Source organism: Xiphias gladius, chromosome 16 (genome assembly GCF_016859285.1).
Source record: "Xiphias gladius isolate SHS-SW01 ecotype Sanya breed wild chromosome 16, ASM1685928v1, whole genome shotgun sequence".
Lineage (NCBI taxonomy): Eukaryota > Metazoa > Chordata > Actinopteri > Istiophoriformes > Xiphiidae > Xiphias > Xiphias gladius.
This window is the reverse complement of record NC_053415.1, coordinates 24,522,419-24,542,133: the sequence shown is the minus strand read 5'-3', so window position 1 is coordinate 24,542,133 and position 19,715 is coordinate 24,522,419. Positions and strand designations below refer to the sequence as shown.

The following is a 19,715-nucleotide window of genomic DNA, read 5'->3' as shown; positions in this document are numbered from 1 at the left end:
CCCCCCCCCGCCGCCCCAGGTTCAGATGCTCATGCCGACGTCTAAGGGTCATCGGAATAATTGCTGCTGATGAGGAGCTCAGGTTTAACAAGCAAGTGCGGCAGTGGATAGACGTTTAGCTTCGAATGTACACAATATCACAATTGGGCTTTTCAGAAAGAAACCCATTAGGCAACCATTCGTTGTGGAACAAGTGGCAGCGGGACAGGATCTATTAGCCAAACAGGTTTTCTGTAGCTCCTTTCTTCTGTTACACGTACATAGTATGATGTTATGGATCTTTCATAAATTTTGCTGGGTTATTAAAATTTCATTTGATGGAAGTCCCATCTGCTTTCAATGACTTTAGCCAATGTTTCAAGACTTTGAGGAAAAGAAGTAAAGGTCATAAAGCTGTGTGTGTAACTGTCATTAAACTTCCCTGCCAGATATTCTCACACTATACAGCAATTGTGATATTAATTACAGGTGTAGGGAAACAGAAGCCAAAGAAATTGTAGATGTTTTGTTTTACTCATACAGAATAACCTGCTGGACTGTGCGGCCTTTTGCCGGTTACAGAGACACCATCCCTTCATTGCGTACCATTCTGAAATATCCATCTAGACGTATCAATACATACATGCACACACGTGAACATGATTAACTAGAGGTCGGAGGTCAACAGGAAGCCGGAGGTGCCTTCCTCGAGGAAAGACAGAGCTAAAGACAGAAAGGAACCAAATGTTAAAAACACGGAACACGTGTTTCAGCTATCAGATGAAACTCTCTCCCTCTCTCTCTCTCTGGATCAGCTTTCAGTCTCCAGACAGCAGCTGTCCGTAGACAGGAAAAACTTAGACTGAGTGGTCAGACAAGGAATGTGTGTGTGTGAGTGTGTGTGTGTGTGTATGTGTGAAGAGCCTGGTGACAGTTTGGTCACTGTAACAACAAACATATTTCTAATCTGTGGTTTATATCATGACTAGTATTACATGAATCGTTGGCATCTTTGATTGTATAGACTCAGAATTTGTTATTATGACTAATAAATTATTTGAATCGTAAGTGGATGAAAGCAGGATGGAGCAGCCCTGTAACGGGATTTGTCCATGGAGCAAAGCAGGAGGGTTTGCTAATCCTATTCGCCTTTTGTATAAAAAAAAAAAAAAGGTTAGGTGACTTTTCAGAGCATTTCCAATGAGACTGTCCTCCTGTAAAAAAAAAAAAAAAAAAAACGAGCACATAAGCCATCTGTGCCAGCAGCTTATTACAAACCATAGTTATGCTTTATTGATAGGGGACTTCTAGGGGCCCTAGTAATTATGATGGGAGCAAAGGAGGAAGTCGGGTGACGTAGTGCAAAGAGTCCGCATTAGGAGGAGGAAGGGGTGGATGGATGGGCCGACAAAACACAGGACTTCCACAAAGGAGACCGCTGTTCGTTTCCTGTTTGAAACCGATAGTCATCGTTATTTCTTTTATGCGTGGCCCTTCCACAACCTTAACTGCATGTTTATTATCGTAACCATAACGACATAGGTCCTCTAACCTTAATGAAAGGCTTATTTTAGCCCAAACCACAATCCTTAATAAACCTGACCAAGTAGTTTTTGTGTCTAAACCTTACCAAGCCGTGACCGTTCCCTAAGCTTAACTGCACGTTTGTTATTGCAACCATTTCGACGAAGGTCCAGTACGCCTGCCGCTGTAGGGGCATTATTTCAGGAGACGCTCCTGTGGGTTGTATCAGACGGTGGGAACAAAGAACCTTTCAGGTCGTTCAGGTTGGAGGACTTTATTCTAAAACCTAGATGGTCATGAAACCTTTCTGGCTGACTCATCACTCGAACAATAAGGTAAGGTAAAACTACAAGTCCCAGGGAGGATTGGGGGCAGGAACTGCCAGACAAAGGGAGCTTCAAATTCTGTGTCTGTGTACTAATCCTGGGTTTGTGTCATATTGGCATCACCATAATTACCAGTCTCTGACTTCTAAATACCATTGAGACACTAGTCATGATTACGGCAAGGACTGGGATTTTTCCACAAGTTCAGAATAGAAAAATATGGAAGTGCCTGAAAACCAAGCAGACACGGCTGTAACACGTCAGCCTGAGTCCATTGTTCAAGGCAAATAAATCTAAATTCAATGGACACATGACCAACTCTGCAACTATACAACTGTTGAGTTGGTCAGTAACATGAACTCGCAAGCCATAAACACGGGAATCTTCCCTTTCTATGCCATCCCTACCACATGATGTGGACACGGGATGACGATTGACTGAGATTGGGGGTTGAGCGTTATTGATCTCGATGAGTAAATTCAGCAACTTGAACCCACTGATTTTTAATTTTCGATCAAATTTGGATCTGTTCACCAGCTACAGTGCTGTGTTTTGTTTGTTCCTGACTGATTATGCTCAACCTCTGACCTCACAGCTCTAGCCGGTGTCTTTTTTTCTTCATTGCCACTGAAATTCACGGGTACAACGGTAATTAAAGCCATTCACAACACTACAGGGATAGAATTAACAGAATTTCTCCAAGCACTGTCATACAATACTGTACACGGAAGAACACATTTAAAACTACTACGAATTTCCAATTGAATAGACTATAATGCGCATGTCCCTGTCCAACAGTATTACTGACATTTTGCGACGACGTAAACACTTGCAGGCCTTGGATTTTGTAGCGGGATCCAGTCCAAACTACACTTGGCTCCCAAAGGCCGGCAATCAGTACACAATATTGTGTTTTAAAAATGAACGATGTCGCGTGACAGTGGTGGTAGCAGCTCAGTTCCGAAATCCGTTAAAGCAATACGCTGACATGTCAATTCTTCAATCCACATCGAAGTCATGAAAGGGAATTTAATGGATAACAACGTGAGACCTGATGTTACTATTTGTCAAGATGTTGTGCAGGAGCAGTCAGAACTAATATCGGAATGATCCTATATACACATATTTGATGTTCATAGCTGTGATTTAGACTGGAGACAATAGGCAATAAGACACAAATTGAGCTAATGGCACATCATGCTTTGTTCGTCTGTCCAAGTTTTGTCTCAGTAATAGGGATTTTATTCCCTATGAATAATGAGCATCATTGGAAGAGGAACAGCGAGACTAAATGCTCAGATCACGGTTGCAAAGCCCGAAAGATCAGATGATAATTGTACCCTGAACTGAGGAATATTAAGGATTTATGTTCCCACTCTCGTTCTCTCTGTTCTATTAATACCCTACAGTAAGCCAGGTTCTGTTCGCTCAATTACAGCCTGACACAAATGTTCCTGTGTGCGTGTGCGTGTGTGTGTGTGTGTGTGTGTGTGTGTGTGTGTGTGTGTGTGTGTGTGTGGCCTCCTCTAAGGATGAATGAGCTTTAATTAGTGCTTGGTTCACAGAAAAAAAAAAGGTTAAAAAAAAAAAGACAATGGAGGACGGCTACGATTGTAGAAAACGAATGAAATAAATGAACACATAGAGAAACGACTTTGAAAAAAGAAACACAAAGAAAGAAGGACGAGTGTTGTGAACCAGTCCCAGCTGCTCCATTCATTCTGTCTACATGGAAACTATGAACAGAACTTTGAAATGAATGAAATTTACATGCACACACAAAAACACAACTGCAGTGTGAATCTCCTGCAAAGAGCTACTTGTGGTCGGACTGGAGTGTTTTCCAACAGTCTATGACACACACGCGCACACACACACACACACACACACACACACACACACACACTGACTCGGGCCAAGCCACAGCATACTAAATCTTCATATGCCTGAGAGGTTCAAAGTCTTAGGCTGCACTGAAGTTAAAGTGAGGACAACAAGCAGTCAGTAAACCAGGAAAGCAACTAGTTTATGAGCCACAAAGCAAAACAGAAACATAATAAAACCAGTCAGTCAACAAGTTCGTAGACAGAATCCGTTAACCTGCCAGACAGTCACCCCGTAAATCAGTCGGGCCATAGGGTCATTTGGAGCCTACCGTCTCTTAATTTAAAAGTGAAGCTCAGATGTTCTAACATAAAGAGGGACTCTGTAAGACTTAGCCCCGAGTATTGATATCACGGATGGATACTAGCTTTGGGTGGGAACCAACCCACTCAGAACCAAATGAGTCACGCGAGACAGCGACATAACAAAAACATTTACAGCCAAGAGATTCAAATAAACTTCAATACCACAGGACAAAACCTACATTTTCTTTGTACTTAATTATCCTGTCAGTCCTGTAATTGGGAATGCTTTGTTGTATTTATACACTAGAGCCAAGTTTAAATATTAAAACACAACTCTTGGCTGCTCTGAAACGGCGAGTCCCAGCGTGTGTGTCATTCGAACAGCGTGTTGATGGCTTGAGCTGGAGGCTGGAACCGGAGACGTTACTGACCATTTCTGTAACTTTCCAAAACCCAGCGCAACACTACAAAATACCTTTCAGGAGAGACCGTCCCAAAATGTCTCAACATTCAAATGATATCTCACTCTGCTGTTTAAGTGGCTTTGGCAGCTTATTTCCATTTCTCTTTGACAATATTTAACTTTCAAAGCATTCATTTTAGAAGCGTTTTTGCTCTTTTCGAATATTTCTCGTGTCCCTCTTCATCTGAAGGGAACAATAAACGTTTTCTGGACCTGTCAGCTCAGGGATTGATGTCCCGCTTAATAAAAACAGCATTATGATGAACTGGAAATAGACATGCTCGGATTCCCCCCAAATCCCCGGGATTTGTGAGACACGCAAGTGGAAAACTGACGGTAAATTGAAGGAGCTGTTGAGGGAGGACTCTGACCATTCAGGGAAATTTGCTCATTGGTCAAGAATCGAGATTCAGGTGAGAAAAACGTGACCAATTTCATCTCTGCGCCTGAGGTGATGTTACCGCAGTCACAACGTGTAGCATGTTCCTCGGGCCCGCTCTGAGCACACAGCTGTTTTTCGTGTCGCGGGTTGGCAGCAAGACTGTGATTACTGTCCATGATTGTGTTCATACCACCAATAAAACGTAGCGTAGACAGACTGTTTGGAGCACGACTCTCCGTCCACACATGGCTGTAGTACAGGTTCTAGTCTTGTAAAAAGGAATGTACAAATGTGAGATTATTTATCAGACCTTTTTTTTTTCTTTTTTAATGTAAATGTCTGATTTAAAAAAACCCACTAAAATGTGTCCCCAAGTATTATCATAGTAAGAATATTTTACTTCCATTTGTCAGTGGTCTCCAGCCACATTCTAGCACTGATATTGTCTTAGTTAACCAGCAAACTACACAGAGCTGGTCGGACAAGAAATCTCTTCATACTTTTATCAGTTGTGGTCCATTTTACAAAGAACCAGTTTTTCCTAGACCTCATTTGCTCTCTCACTCGCCCACACACACACACACACACACACACACACACAAACGCGTAAACACACAGTAGCTTCCTTGTTTACAAAGGGCAGCCAATAAAGTGTTTTATTGCTGTGTAGTATAGGATAAGAGGCTAATTACTGACTGCAGTGAACTAATGAACAGCGCTGATGTTAGGACACGGAGAGAGCAGTAAAATCAGACCAAACCAAACTACACTGACAAATTATCAACGGGTCAGAGCTGAGGAGATACAACTTGGAACCACACGAGGGTGGGCTATATGCTAGGTGACCTGGGTAGTGTCTTATGGAAACACAGGGACACTAAATGCAAGGGCTGGTTATTATTATTACACCTACGACCATCGTGAGTGACGACAGCCACGTACAGTATGTTCGTACTGGATGATTCTGCAGTTTATGATTCACACCCAGCACCGCTATTGGGTGTTGTCAGGGCAAGTCTACCAAAACCAGCAAATAACCAAAAGGCATTATATTTCCAGAACTACTAAAAGGACCAAATCACAGTATCAAAAAAAAAATCGGTTGCTTGATTGATAACTCAATTTCAATAAGGAATTCAGCATTTTTTCAATGATGATTGGTTTTTCAAGCAAAAAAGCCAAACATTATGTAATTGAAGCTCCTCAGTTGTGAGGATTTGCTGTCTTTCTTTGTCCTATATGATAGTATACTGATAATGTTTGTGTTGTGGGCCGTTTGATGTCATCAGATCAGGCTTAAGTGTCTGACATTTTATGGAACAAATGGTTGATTTATTAAATCGGGCAAATTAATCAGATCCGCAGATTAACTAATAATGGAGATTGATCATTAGCCGCAGCCCTTGTAAAAAAAAAAGAAGCACAACTGGAACAAAAAGGGGTTTCACAGGTTGCACAACCATATGGAGTTTCCCAGAAGTTTCCAAAAAACCGGAATGTGGAGTCATGTCAAGTCAGTTTAGAGCTGAAAAGTTCAAATACACACAGTACTTGTTTGTATGGTTGTACTGCAAACAGGAGGCCAGTGTTTCAAACTAAGTTAGCTGGCAAATCATGAACATTTGGGTTGTTTTTGGTTGTTTTCAAATTTAAGAGAAACTATTTTACTACTACTAAAGACTACGTATCAGCTCTGAAGGATCCAACGTTCTGCGGTGTTGATGGATTTCCATCTTGTCATCATTATTTCAGTGTGCCAAATCAGCCAAAACAAAGATCAAAGCTCATCACTTCCTTTTTATTTCAGAAATACTCATGACTGTTCCAGACCCCGAACAAAAAGATGCACGTATCCATTTCAAACATCTGGATCTTTAACTGCGTTTGTGTGTATGTGCTGTTTTCTGGCCGAGATGACAGCATCTCTCTTTCTTCTCAAAAAAGGAAAATATGGCAGGATTTCAATGAGCAATTTTTTTTTTTTCCAATTAACTGATTAATCCGTGTATGCAATGCATAAAACATGCACCAGTGCCCATCACAATAGAACAATATAACTTATTTTAGGCTTCTTTTGCCTGACAAACACTGCAAAAATCCAGTTCAATTTACAATAAAAACCAGACCCGGAAAAAAGCAATAAACCCTCACATTTGAGTAGCTGAAATCAGCAGATGACTGAAATGACACATCAATGACCCGGCTTGTCATTTTCTTCCATCAACCAATCACCCTACCGACCAATTACCTGAAAATGGCTTCGGCGGTAAAACATAGAGAACGTAGCATAAATCAGTCCGTGTGACATTGTTCCGCTTTAAAAGACAGCAAGACAAAGGAATCAATAACAGATGAAAAGAACTCGATAACATGGTGTACAGGTTTGACTGGCTCTCTCTCTCTCAGGATTCTTATCTGCTCTCGGACAGCTCAGACGGCCCCAGGGGAGCCATCTCTCTGAGCCTCAAACACACAGACACACACATACACACACTTAAACGAAGGGTGGTGAGTAATTACTCAGGGTCAAGCATACTGGTGCTCTCCAAGGAAGCCCTATTAAGTGTGTGTGTGTGTGTGTGTGTGTACACACGTGTGTGCGTACGTGTGATGACAGCCCCACTCAGTCTGCGATTGGTCAGGCGCGCGTCGCAGGGATGCCTGGGTAACAAAGGAAAATCTACTCTGATTGGATGATTGTACCGTTGGCTAGAGCAGAGCCTGTCAAGGGACTCAAGGTGAAGCATGCAGATTCTCAGTCTTCATTTTGGCATCTTATTTTACACACACACACACACACACACACACACACACACACACACACACACACGAAATAGCAGTAAGGTTATTTAAATAATCCTGTGTTATGATGATCATTGCTTAACGGGATTAACTGGATGTGTGAGGCAGGAGTTGCCGGATGCTGGAGGGCTCTTGTGAGGTGGAGGTCTTTTCCCCTCCAGAATCCCCTGAAGCGGACAGTGGTGTGGCGGAGGACCACAGTGGTCCTGCGCAGTATCAATTCGAGCCGTTGGCTCCGGTCCCAGTGAGGCCCGGTGCCGGAGCTCTCGGAGCCGAGCACGTAGCCCGAGTAGCGCTCTCGTGAAAAAATGCCGATTGCAAATGAAGATAGCAGTGTGCTGCTGTCGAGGGACCTGCTGCCATCTGAAACCACTGCCGAGCCATATGAGGGTCCGAGGGGAAAGAACGCCGTCCGATGGTGCCTCTGCAGCCGTCGGAACCACGGGCCCCAAACATTGTGCCGAAATTGAAAAACACTAAGTAGAGGGTTAGCAAAAAATAGTCTAAACTCCTGTGAATAATGAGTCTTGATCAGCATACACTTGAAAATGAACAGACCACCACTCAAGGACGGGTGCGGGGACGTGGGCCGCCCACCTCTGATTAGAGGGCGTTAACATTCCTTTTTTAAATATAAATTTCGTGACGTGAAGAAGCTCCAAACGGTTGACTCGGTGTCAGCACTGGCATAGATTGGACGATTTGAAACGGTAGATGGCGCGTTGAGCCATTTTCAAACCGTGAAATGCTGATTCTTATGACTTTGGGAAGAAACGTCAACACCAACACCAGCACTGATGTGTTTCGTCACAGTGCGGTCGTATCATTTAATTCAAAGCTTAGAAAAAACATGGTTCACCCCGGCAGTACTTCTTTAATATTGTTACCATGCAGAGTTTTTCTTCACTGAATTGAGGGTCTGGAGTTTAGAGGGTCTCACACGTTGTGCAGACTTTAAAGACAAAAGACAGAGAAAATGTCTTCAGAGACAAAAAATGTGGTTTTGGGTTCTAAAAATAAAATGGTCTCAACTTTGTTAAAAAAAATGTTGCATGTTGCATGGAAAGTAGATTTTAAATAATAGTATGATTAAATTCTACTATTTCAATTTTGCTTAAAAGCTCTCTGCTGCTCCGTCAATCAGGATAAAAGCTTCCTGTGTCTGTCTCTCTCTCTCTCTCACACACACACACACACACACACACACACACACACACACACACACACACACACACACACACACACACACACACACACACACACACACACACAGACAAAGGCAAACACCTGCCCACAGCAGTTAATAACATCAAGGTCTATTAGCTAGCACCACTAATCAGCTAGTAACACACACACACTCACATACATGTCTGTAAAATGTCTTTGTGATCGATTATAGTCAAAACGGATGCTCATTACACTAACACACACACACACACACACACACACACACACACACACACACCATATGGCCGCAGCTGTCCAAAGACTAGAAAGCTTTTAAGGAGGGAGGAGACAAAAGGAGGAGGAGGAGAGGAAATCCTTTCTTTGTATTTATCTATTTAACACTCTTTCTCTCTCTCTCTCTCTCAGTCCCTCCAGCTCTCTGTCTCGCTTGTCCCCTGGTGGGTAATAAGGTCTAATCCACTTAAGCTGCCTCTCTCTACCTCTCTCCCTGTTCCTGTCTGTCACCCCAACATCCCACATACACAGTCACACACACACACACACACACACACACACACACACACACACACACACACACACACACACACACACACACACACACACACACACACTTCATTCTTCACACCCATCTGCCACTGTTCTTGACACTGGGTGTATGAGTGGGAGACAAAGAGAGAGATGGAGGGAGGGAAGGAGGGAATCCCTGCCTCTCTCCTCAGCAGCAGCAGCATCTTATTATTCCTAATGAAAGCAGGTGTGGGAGTCTCTCTCTCTCTCTCTCTCCTCTCCCTCTCCCTCACACAGACACACACACACACACAGACACACACTTCAATAATTGATGCGTAGCTCCTCCCTCCAAGTTTCCTCACCATGACTCAGGACTGAGGCCTCATTTAAAGGAACAGGACTCTCCACCCGTCGGCCGTGGTTCTTACTGTAAGTCTCAAGCAACTGAAACTGTATGATCAGTGAATTTAAAAAAAAAACCCAAAAACAAAACAAACAGTAAGAGGTGATGAAAAAGTCCACTGAGGCCACCTCAGCACTGATCCTATGAACAAACACTGTCTGTATAGCCACCACCTGATACGGTTTAATCCAAACACATGAATGAGCTACACCTCCACACTGGGCGACATATTCCTTTCATTACCACGAACACGCCCACTGTTTTGAGTGGACCCCACATACGCCATCAATGCTGCCATGAGTACCCACTAACACACCAAATCTGCGGCTGAAAACAGACCCCAACGTTCCCTCCTGTTCCGAGTAATGTTTGCTAAAATCTACAGTTCTCAGCTGCTGCAGGAAATTATTTATCCCTTTTTTAAAAGGAAAGTGCATACTTGTGCCCTTTCTCCAGGTCCCAAACAAAAAGGCCCCGCGTTGATTGTCCTATAACAGGGTAGGGAAGTCAGAGAGTACCGAGAGGTGGACGAACACACTGTGGGGCTTAGTTTTTTCATTGAAAATATCATAAATATAGAAGCTCTGTGTTGTTCTGAGGTCCATTCATTGGGATTGGCTGGCAGAACAGTGGATAATCCCTGTTCAACTGCAGTTTCTTGCTTGTTAACAGAGCCTGCATGAAACGGACTGACTTGTGAGGGAACAAGACAGCAGGGCTCGGGTCCTATATTAGAGACACTTTGATGCTGTTGCAAATTATTTCGCATATTTCTGTTTCAAGAAACATAGAGACAGGCCCACGGTCGTCTTCTGTTCTACTCTCTGTCTGGTGTCACTGTGATGTACTGGGAAATCGTAACGCTTCCAGACGTCGGATCGAAATGACATGGGAGGCTTTCCCAGCTCTAATTTCTCATTCGTGTTGGCCACACAGTATTAGCTTTGCATCCAGGGCTTAACCCGACCGCGCCGCCTGGCTACACACAGAAGTGTCCCACTAGTAAAGCTGCCCAGGTGGAATATTCACGCTTCAGAATTTATGTTCTGCATGTGCTACACGTAAACCTAAACACAGAGTATTTGGCTGATTAAACAGGAGTTATTTAGTTCGTGGGTTGTACCAAACTGAAGAAAACCTCCTGGCAAATCCATCATCCTGTAGAGAAATGTTCAAAATATCAAAATGTAACTGAGATAAGACAGTCAAAGGCTAAATGAACATAGAGTATGACTTTTATTGCTGCTAATGCTTCTACTACTACTACTACTACTACTACTGCCAGTACTCTTAGAAACTACACTGGTGCTACTACCAATAACACTCTGATCAAGCTCTAAGCTATAACAGATTGGACAAAGCCAATGCTGATTCTGTGGACGCATCGGCTGCATCAACAGTTAACAGACAGATCATACGGGTCAAAGGATCAGCCCAGCACCAAAGCTGCTTTAAGATATTACGCTTTAATATCATGATATTGCCAGATAGCACATAAGTGTCTCTTGGAAACCCTTTAACTCTACATATCGTATACAATTCCCCAGTGCTCCCAGCAGTGTAATGAAAACAAAGCAGTATGCACGTTGAAACTTTAGATGACTATAGATTCACAGAGATGAGGCTTTTCTTGTAAGAGAACTAATTTTAGACACAACAGATGTTTGCTGCCTCTGACGGAGTCTGGATTTCTGCTCATTATTAATAGATGGGAGTTAAAACATTAGCTGAAAAATGCTATTTCATTCAGCTTTAGTTCTGTCAACTACTTTCTGCTGGGGCCAGATGTGCACTGTCAAAGGGAAACGCCAACGATTTTCAACATCAAATTCTGTTTACAGGTGCTGGAGAATACTACGGCATACATGAAAAAAAAGTTGTATAAAACCTTTTGTGGCTCCACTTTGTGGCTTTTGTGACTGTCACTTTAGTCAGCATCGGTTGAGACTGTAGACTGCAATTTCGCAAATTAAAATGAAGGCTTACCAGACCTCTGTAGCCTGCTCTTCATCTGCTTGAGGCCAGCGTGACTACATTAGCCTCCCCTAGCATAACGCAGCCAAATCTCCAACTGAACTGTTGATGGCGGAGTTGCATCGTGGGTAACGCAGGTGCCATGTTATGACGAGGGAGAGGATTGCGTGGATTAAAAAAGGCAATAGCTCCGGTTCTGCCGCGTAGATTTTGAATGGTACAGGAGTACAAAGCTCAATCTGGTCCATTCATCTGTTTTGCGTTTGTCTACGCAACGGTAATACATAAAACCCACATTTGTGCATCTCTTCCATCAGTCACATACTCACAATATCTCCGGTAAAGCAGTTAAGAAATACTTTCCCTGACAGTTCGCATTTTTCAGACTTCAGTCTTTTTGACCTCACCATCTGTAACAGCTGTAAGTCTTGATTGTGTGACAGATTTTCTCCCTGGTTCAATCCTGCAGTTAAGACGTCAGGAGGCGCCATGAACTCGTTTCCAGTCGTCATGAATTTATTCCCTGCGTGGCAGCAAAAAAACACATGACACGCGCCTTCAGAAATTTCTGTGGGTTAAACTGGCTGACTAACCCTGAAAGACTCACTAAATATGGACTTGGAGAACACTTTGCTAGCCTCACAACATTAAGCCTGCAAACAACCCACATTCCACTCTCTGCATTAGGCCGTGTTACACTGGTACTCTCGGCATTCAGAAAGCATGTCTGATGTTGGGAACACGTAATTGTCTAGTCCTTGAATATAAGACGACCTCCCACTTTTTCAAAGCCAATTTCTGGAAAAAAATATGCATGAAAATGAGGTTTTCAGGAAAGGACACATTGAAAAATAGCCAGTTTTTTTTCCATTAACTGTTGATCTTCAGCTGGTGATACTGCGTTTCTTTCTGGCATGAGGAACTCTTACCACTAATTCACTGTACAGATTTGTTTTTACAACACCTTTGGTCAGACTCTCGTCAATGGTATCTCATCTTTTTCTGATTTGTGACAATTCTCACTGAATCTACTGTGTCTGTTTTCACAGTCTCTTAACTGTTTCCAGTGAAAACTTCAAAGACCAACTCCTGCTTTGGGTCCATATTGGCGGTGTCAAGCTCCACTGAGGAGCTGCGCACCTACATGCACAGTCAGTGCAGGAGATGTTCAGTGGATTGACTGTGGTGAAATAAGTCTGTTAATATGTATTTCATGTTAGCAAATGATCGGAGGTACCAGTGTCAGTGCTGGCAATACCACTGGATTAGTATTAGTCCAAGTAGTGTTACTGACAGTGTGATAACACTAAGCTTTATTTAAACAACAGCCAGTATCCTCAGCTTTAATCCCGTCGCATAAAAACTCAGCCACTGATTTTAATGACACCTCTGATTAGACGTGAGCCTGTCCGAACTACAGCCTGGGATTCTGATGAGCAATACTATGCACTACCAAACAAAATTACAGATCACAAGTACAATTATTAAAGTAAGTACAATAAGTACCATCCAAATTCTCTCCCCCTCTCTGTCTGTCGGCCTCTCTCTCTCTCTCTCTCCCTGAGTTTGAGTGTTTATATTGCAGGTTAATCTGGCTCCAAGCCTGGAGGAAGCAATGTGTGTGTGTGTGTGTGTGTGTGTGTGTCTGTCTGAATCAAGGTGAATGAGTGGATTACTGGTCATCCATCTATGTAACGTCTCTGTTTGCAAACCGCTCGATCCCATCCGATAACCTCCACGCATTGAGGTACGCGTATTTTAAATATGGGGACACGTGGGAGCCGACGCAGATCCACAGATCCTCCTCTCGGGTTCATCTCGCTGGTTCCCCGACACCTTTCCCAGAACTCTCATGTCCTTGTAGCCTGGATGTGATGAATTGCACCAATAACTGATAACTGCACACGAGTTTGGACAGTCTCTCCCTGGAGGCGCCGATGCCGTTCAACTCCGACGTGCATGCGAGAAGAGATGGAAGTAGCTGGGTGAAGTATGAAAAATGGGATTTTGAGAGAAAAGTTAAAACCCTTATCAGATCGTAGGATTCCGGAAAGTTTACAAAAATTGCTGGACTACTCCCCCAACAGTTTTGTTGGATTTCAGATGCTGGCTGATGATCCCACGAGCACTCTGTTGGAGTCACACTCTCTCTTTTTTTGTGCCTTTACTAAACAGCACCGTGGCTACGGACATGGCTCGTGGCTTTTCAGCAGATTACCTGAGAAAATAATCTCCAACTACCTGTTCGTCCACACGGTGAGCGCTGGCTTCCCTCCGCACCGCAAGAGTATGAAGAACACGCACTGGGATTCAGTGACGGTGTGAAGGAAAGCGTGAAAGATAAAATGATGCATTAACTTTGTATTTCAAGGGAGAGGTTGGGCCTTTGTAACTGGATTCTGTGGAGAAGATTTACACGAGCCAGCATTTAGCAAGAATCTGCTGCTGCACTTAGCACTTCGACGCAGCCCTCAGCTTTCGGCCACTTGGTGCGAGGACAGTCTTAATCTCCCAGCATGCCTGGGCGAGGAGCCGCTGTGCTTCACCTGTTTCCAACACGACGCCGACCAGAATGACATAACCGGCTTCTACTTGTTATCGTCTGTTACTCTAATAAAAGAAGAAAAAGGGTGATTTATGATTGCTCCGGCAGCTTAGCAACAGCAGCGGCTATTGACAGACAGCTGGCGTCAGTTGTCTGATAAACGCTCAGACGCTGCACTCTGATTGCATGTGTGTAGGTATGAATGCGTGCGTGCTGCTTCCTGTTTCCGTCTGGTAATTTGGGATCCTATTTATAAATGGCTGATTAGCATAGCATTGAGCAGCCGTGCCGTCTACGCTCTCCGGTGAGTGTGTGTGTGTGTGTTTTAAGACTGCAGCCTGGCAGATGATGAGTACTTGTATGTATTCATGACTCTTTTTCTGCTCTCTCTTTCATTTCTGATTTGGTATCGTGCAATGCGGGTTGCTATCAGCGGATAACCTGCTCTACCACCCGAGCCACAGCCGCCCTTTTCGAGCATTTTCCCTCCATTTGTTCGTCTTTTCTGCACAAAATCCTGCATGAACCAGCAGGGTGAAGTGTTTCTGAAGGCTGTATGTTTTCATTTTGGTACAGGAACACACAAAATGATTCAAGTTTCTGTGGAATCGACATGCCTTTAACACTAAACTTCTTCTGATGCATTCATTCACTCATTGCAGATTACCTGCCATCCACTGCGCTTGTCTGGCTGTCTAAAGACTGAGACTGAAAAAAACCTGCGTGTGCTGGTTGAAGTGGCCTTCATGCCGCGCGTGCGGTGTCTGGTCTTTGCAGGTTTTATATATCTTTATGTCTGTTCACAGCATTAATACCATGGAAATCCTACCTGTAGATCCATTCAATAACATTATCAGTCAAAGCCAAGAGTCTAATGAGCCTGATCTGTTTCCTATCAGAGGTTATTCTCACGCTGAACTGTCTTTTGACACATTGCAGCGTGTTAGGTAAAACCATATTACATTATGTCACAAAGTAAGTAAAGAGCAAAAACAGCTGAAAGCAAAGCTTGTACTGAGAGGTTTTTTTTTTGAGGAGCCGAATCGGTAGCTGGAACAGTAAATATCACAAACTCGATTTAAACCACTCGCAGGAGCATCGTGCAAGTGAAAGCCGATATGACAAATGAAAGGAGATGAGCTGAGAAGACAAGGTTGTACTCGACAAGTATAAGGCACCAAGGAGGGAAGTCAGCATGAGGCTGACGTGCGCTTCGTATCTCATTACCAAGTCTGACAGCGCTCTGGACCGACTGAATCCATAAGGAAGGACCCACTGTGGCAACAAAGGAGGAGATGTTACATGCGTGGCAAAACTAAAGAGGAGGGCTGAATTCATTTTTATGAGACAATGTCAGAAGGATGCGGAGTGATTTATGAGTGGCTCATTAGCAGATTGGTATCAGTATTGGCAGATACTTGATAGCGTGAAATTGGTTTTTGAAATGATGAAGTGGTCCAGAGCCATCTCTAATTTCCTCTGCACTAAAGTCAAAGAGACATTCAGCCGAGCAGGAGGGACGTCTGCCGGCGTCGCTCTCCCAGCTGTTCAGACGCAGCGGTGCGTGTTGATGTGTACCTACAGCTTTTGTTTTGCTTTTTTGTTTTTCTTCACTGTCGACAAGAATCACTAAACGTCGCCCATGTATGTGGATCGTCCTCTCAAGAAAGAAAGTCCTCTTCCTCAAGGAACACTGCCAACCAAACAACACTGATTAAAGCAACGAACTGCGTGTCGGAGCCCATGGTGCGAGGCGTAATGACCTGGATTCAGACTCAGAACCTCAGGTCTGGGTCTTCCCATTTCCAAAGGACACTCGCCTTTGGCTGTGAGGGACCTGAGTTGTACGTCTCCCGCTGCTCCCCAGGCGTAGACGAGCGATTCTTTCTCTAGATATGAGATAAACACATTCGTACGGAGCCTCCGGCTTATTTTCAGCGCCGCGAACAACAAGAAAACGGGCACGGTGAAACAGAAAATGACAGCTCCCTGCTGCGAAGAGTTGACGGATCAGTTTGGTGAAGGTCCACCCCTGAAGGTCTCTAGGGTGTCCGACGTAACAAGTTCTCAGCCTGCGGGACTCACTGCGTCCTCTTACGTCTTGTCATTTGACATCATTTCATAAACACACACACAGATAACAGACGTAGTTTTCCCGACGGCACTTTTGCGTTTGGGGAGTTACTTTTAGCAACGAACCAGCACAGAAACAATCAGTCAGCGGATCAATTACCGGATCAATAGAAAATTAATTGGCAAAAAATTTTAAAAAATGTTCTTTAAATTGTGAGAATTTGCTGCTTTTCTGTTTTGGATCTTTGTAAATTGAATATTTTTTTTCATTTAGAATCAAATGTGTTAGTTGCAGCCCTACAATAAACAAAAACGTTCCATTCTATATACAAATCCGGTTTTTTCTCAGTTTCGTACGTTACGTGACACTAGGTACGGGGAATACTACAGGACCCACGAGCCTCGTGGCTTTTTCCTATGGAGAAGATGCAACTCAAATTTCTACCCTCGTCTGAAAACATCTGGACCGCTGATCCACTCCAGGCCCAAAACACTGCACCACACCTGCTAAACAAAGACTGTCTCATTGAAATTGGATTTGACATGCACACAACGTGGGCCCTTCCAAGCAGCCTGGCGAAGAGTGCTCATCTTCGTGACCGGTCGTTTCTGACCTCCACGCTCTCTTGGACCCCCACTGGCCTCGGTCTTACACTCGTTCTACCTCTGACCCGATTTCAGAGAATCAGAGTTTTATTTTCAGCACAGTTGCCTCGTTGTTTGCACAGATGAGTCAACCGGAGAATTTCCATGTCCATCTGCTGGAAACGTTCCAAGTGACAGTCATCTCGTGTTATGGGAACGACGAAGAGGTGAGGATCACACACGGAGCCCTGTTACTCGAGACAATGCGCTCACAGTGTCTCGCAGAGGGTTCGGCGTGTGTTTGGTTTGATAAATGACCTTGGCAGGATTGTTCATAATAAAGTTATTGAACTGAATTACACTGACAGAGAGAGAGGGAGAGCCAGGGTGTGTCCCCCTCCAGTACACATACTGTGTTGTGTGTGTGTCTGTGTGTGTGTGTGTGTGTGTGTAGGTGTACTCTGTATAACATGTCACCAATATGTCACCGCTTTCCTAAACTGATAACATGTATTTTATTATTGCCGTCATATTCGACTCCTTTTTCCCTGCTCCCTGTTTTACACACACACACACACACACACACACACACACTCACACACACTTGAATTCACCTAACCCTGCGATAACGCTGTGTTCAGACTTATTTCCATTACTGAGCCCCGAGTAGCAGCGTCAGTATCCAACACAAACAGACACAACAGAGCTCGCAACACATAAAACCGCCATAAAACACAGGTCTGGCCTGCGTGTTAATACTTGGATGTGATTAGTCACGTAATCGACAGGCCAGTTGGTAAATGGAATCAGTGGCTTCAGTTCAGTCGTACATAAAGTTAAAATTAGGACTGTAACTTCCAATTTTCAATATATATTCATTGATTATTTGGATTATTATTCACCAATTAATCCTTTGGTCCTCAAAGTGGCAGAGAATTCACAGGTTGAGTCCGCGTTTTGTCCGACCAGTCGTCCGAAACTCAAAAGATCTTCAATTTACAGGGATGCGGGACGGAGAAAAGCAGCAAAATTCCCCCGCTTAGGCAGCTGGAACCCGAGGACGGCCGGGGGTTTCGTGTAAGTCAGAGCGGCTGCCGCTCGGGCTCGTGCCGTTGGACCGCTGGACGGATCGGCTGGTCAACTTCAGCAAGTGGAAAAAACCCCCGAGGCGACCAGATCCGAGCTTCTGCCCCTCCTGCGTCCGGACTGCTGGCCAGACTAAACGAGCGGCTGGAAGGCGGCGATTTGGAGACGAAAGTGAAACGTTTATCGATCGAATAGATGAATCGACGAGGGCAAGAGCGGCCAGCTGCAGCCCCAGTTGTGTGTTTGGGCATAATGCCCTGGTAGAGGTGTCAGACACACACACAATCTCCATTATCACATCCAGCACACAGCCCAAGACACTTTCTCTCACCCTCTGACCACTGGGACCAGTTTAGTCAGATGGATCGGTCATCTTCTGTTTTCTGGGGGGGGGGGTTTCTCCCCTACATGCATCAGTAGAAGACACACACTGTGACACACACACACACACACACAGGCGCAAACCACCACACACCGTGGTTGCTACAGCCCTAACACAACTACATACATCTTGATCCGGCGGCCCGTTGAACTGATATCTGGAGCCTCTCAGCTGCTGATCTGACGCGATTCCTGTAGAAATTCTTCCTCTCTCCTTCGCAGAGACCGTCAGCATCAGACACATGAGCTCACACTACCGCGTACTCGCACGCGCTGGCACGCACGCGCGCGCACACACACACACACACACACACGCAGACAGACACAATTAGACAGTGAATGCATGTAAAACCCTCCAACGGCGGCGCGGAGAGCAGCATTTCACGTTCTTCGGGGCTGAATCCCGACGATCCGCCGCCTGCTCGCCCTCTGGCCGAAAGCACGCTCCAGATTTCGGCTGGATTTCTGCAGATTTCTGCTGATGTTCACTTGGTCTCGTGTGCCTGCTCCGGCGGCTCTTGGTGACATTCGGCACAGTTGGTTGCTTTTTTTTGTTTTGGTTTTTTGGTTTGTTTGTTTAAATCATGCTCCTGTGGCAGATTTTTGGTGATTTATTTTTTTTTTTATTTTTTTTTTATTTTCTTTTCCAGCGGGGCTGCCGGGTCTTCCTACCTGTTTTGTAGAAGGCATCAGTGTCGGGGTCGCTGGGCGCCTCCTCGGCCGCTTCTGCAGGGTTCATACCGGAATCCGGTTCAATAAAATCCACCGACAAAGAAAGACAGAAATAAAGCCCTCCCGTCCGGAAAAATCCCCGCGTCTTTATCCCTTACATGTTCTCTGTTTCCCTCCCTCTGCCTCCATCCCCTTCTCTAGGTTTCTTTCTTTCTGTCGCCCTCTCGGTTTGTTTGGTGTTTCGGGGCTGGCTTCGTTTCTCTCTATTGTTCCCGGTCCAACCTCCCTCTGCTGCTGTCCGCCAGGGTCTCTCTACCTCCCTCCCTCTCTCTCTCTCTCCTCTCTCTCTCTCTCTCTCTCTCTCTCTCTCTCTCTCTCTCTCTCTCTCTGCCAATTCAAAACATTGACCTTTATTGGCAAGAAATTATTTGTGTTAAAGCCTGTATAAATTAATGTCAAACAGAAACAACCACAATTTATTATTATTATTATTATTATTATTATTATTATTATTATTATTTTATTATTATTTATTCCTGGAAAGATCATCTCTGTGCAGCATTGATTAGTGCTGCAAGTTTCAATGTCCTCATTTGATTTGAACTGGTCTTGGGTGCAAATCTGAAATGTTGTCCTGATGGTGGCGCTAAAGGGAACCAGTCTGACCGTCCGAATGACAGGAGATCCTCCCGC

The 19,715-nt window shown here is 44.3% G+C and overlaps 1 protein-coding gene across 1 annotated transcript in view; it reads right to left on the bottom strand.

Moving 5' to 3' along the window:
- The window catches only part of kalrna (kalirin RhoGEF kinase a), a 135,345-nt gene extending 116,063 nt beyond the window's left edge, over nt 1-19,282 (bottom strand). Inside the window, exon 1 of the mRNA XM_040148029.1 lies at nt 19,023-19,282. Within this exon, the coding sequence (XP_040003963.1) occupies nt 19,023-19,089 (67 nt within the window). The 5' untranslated portion in view covers nt 19,090-19,282. The remainder of the gene's footprint in view (nt 1-19,022) is intronic.
- Nucleotides 19,283-19,715: the final 433 nt, after the last annotated feature.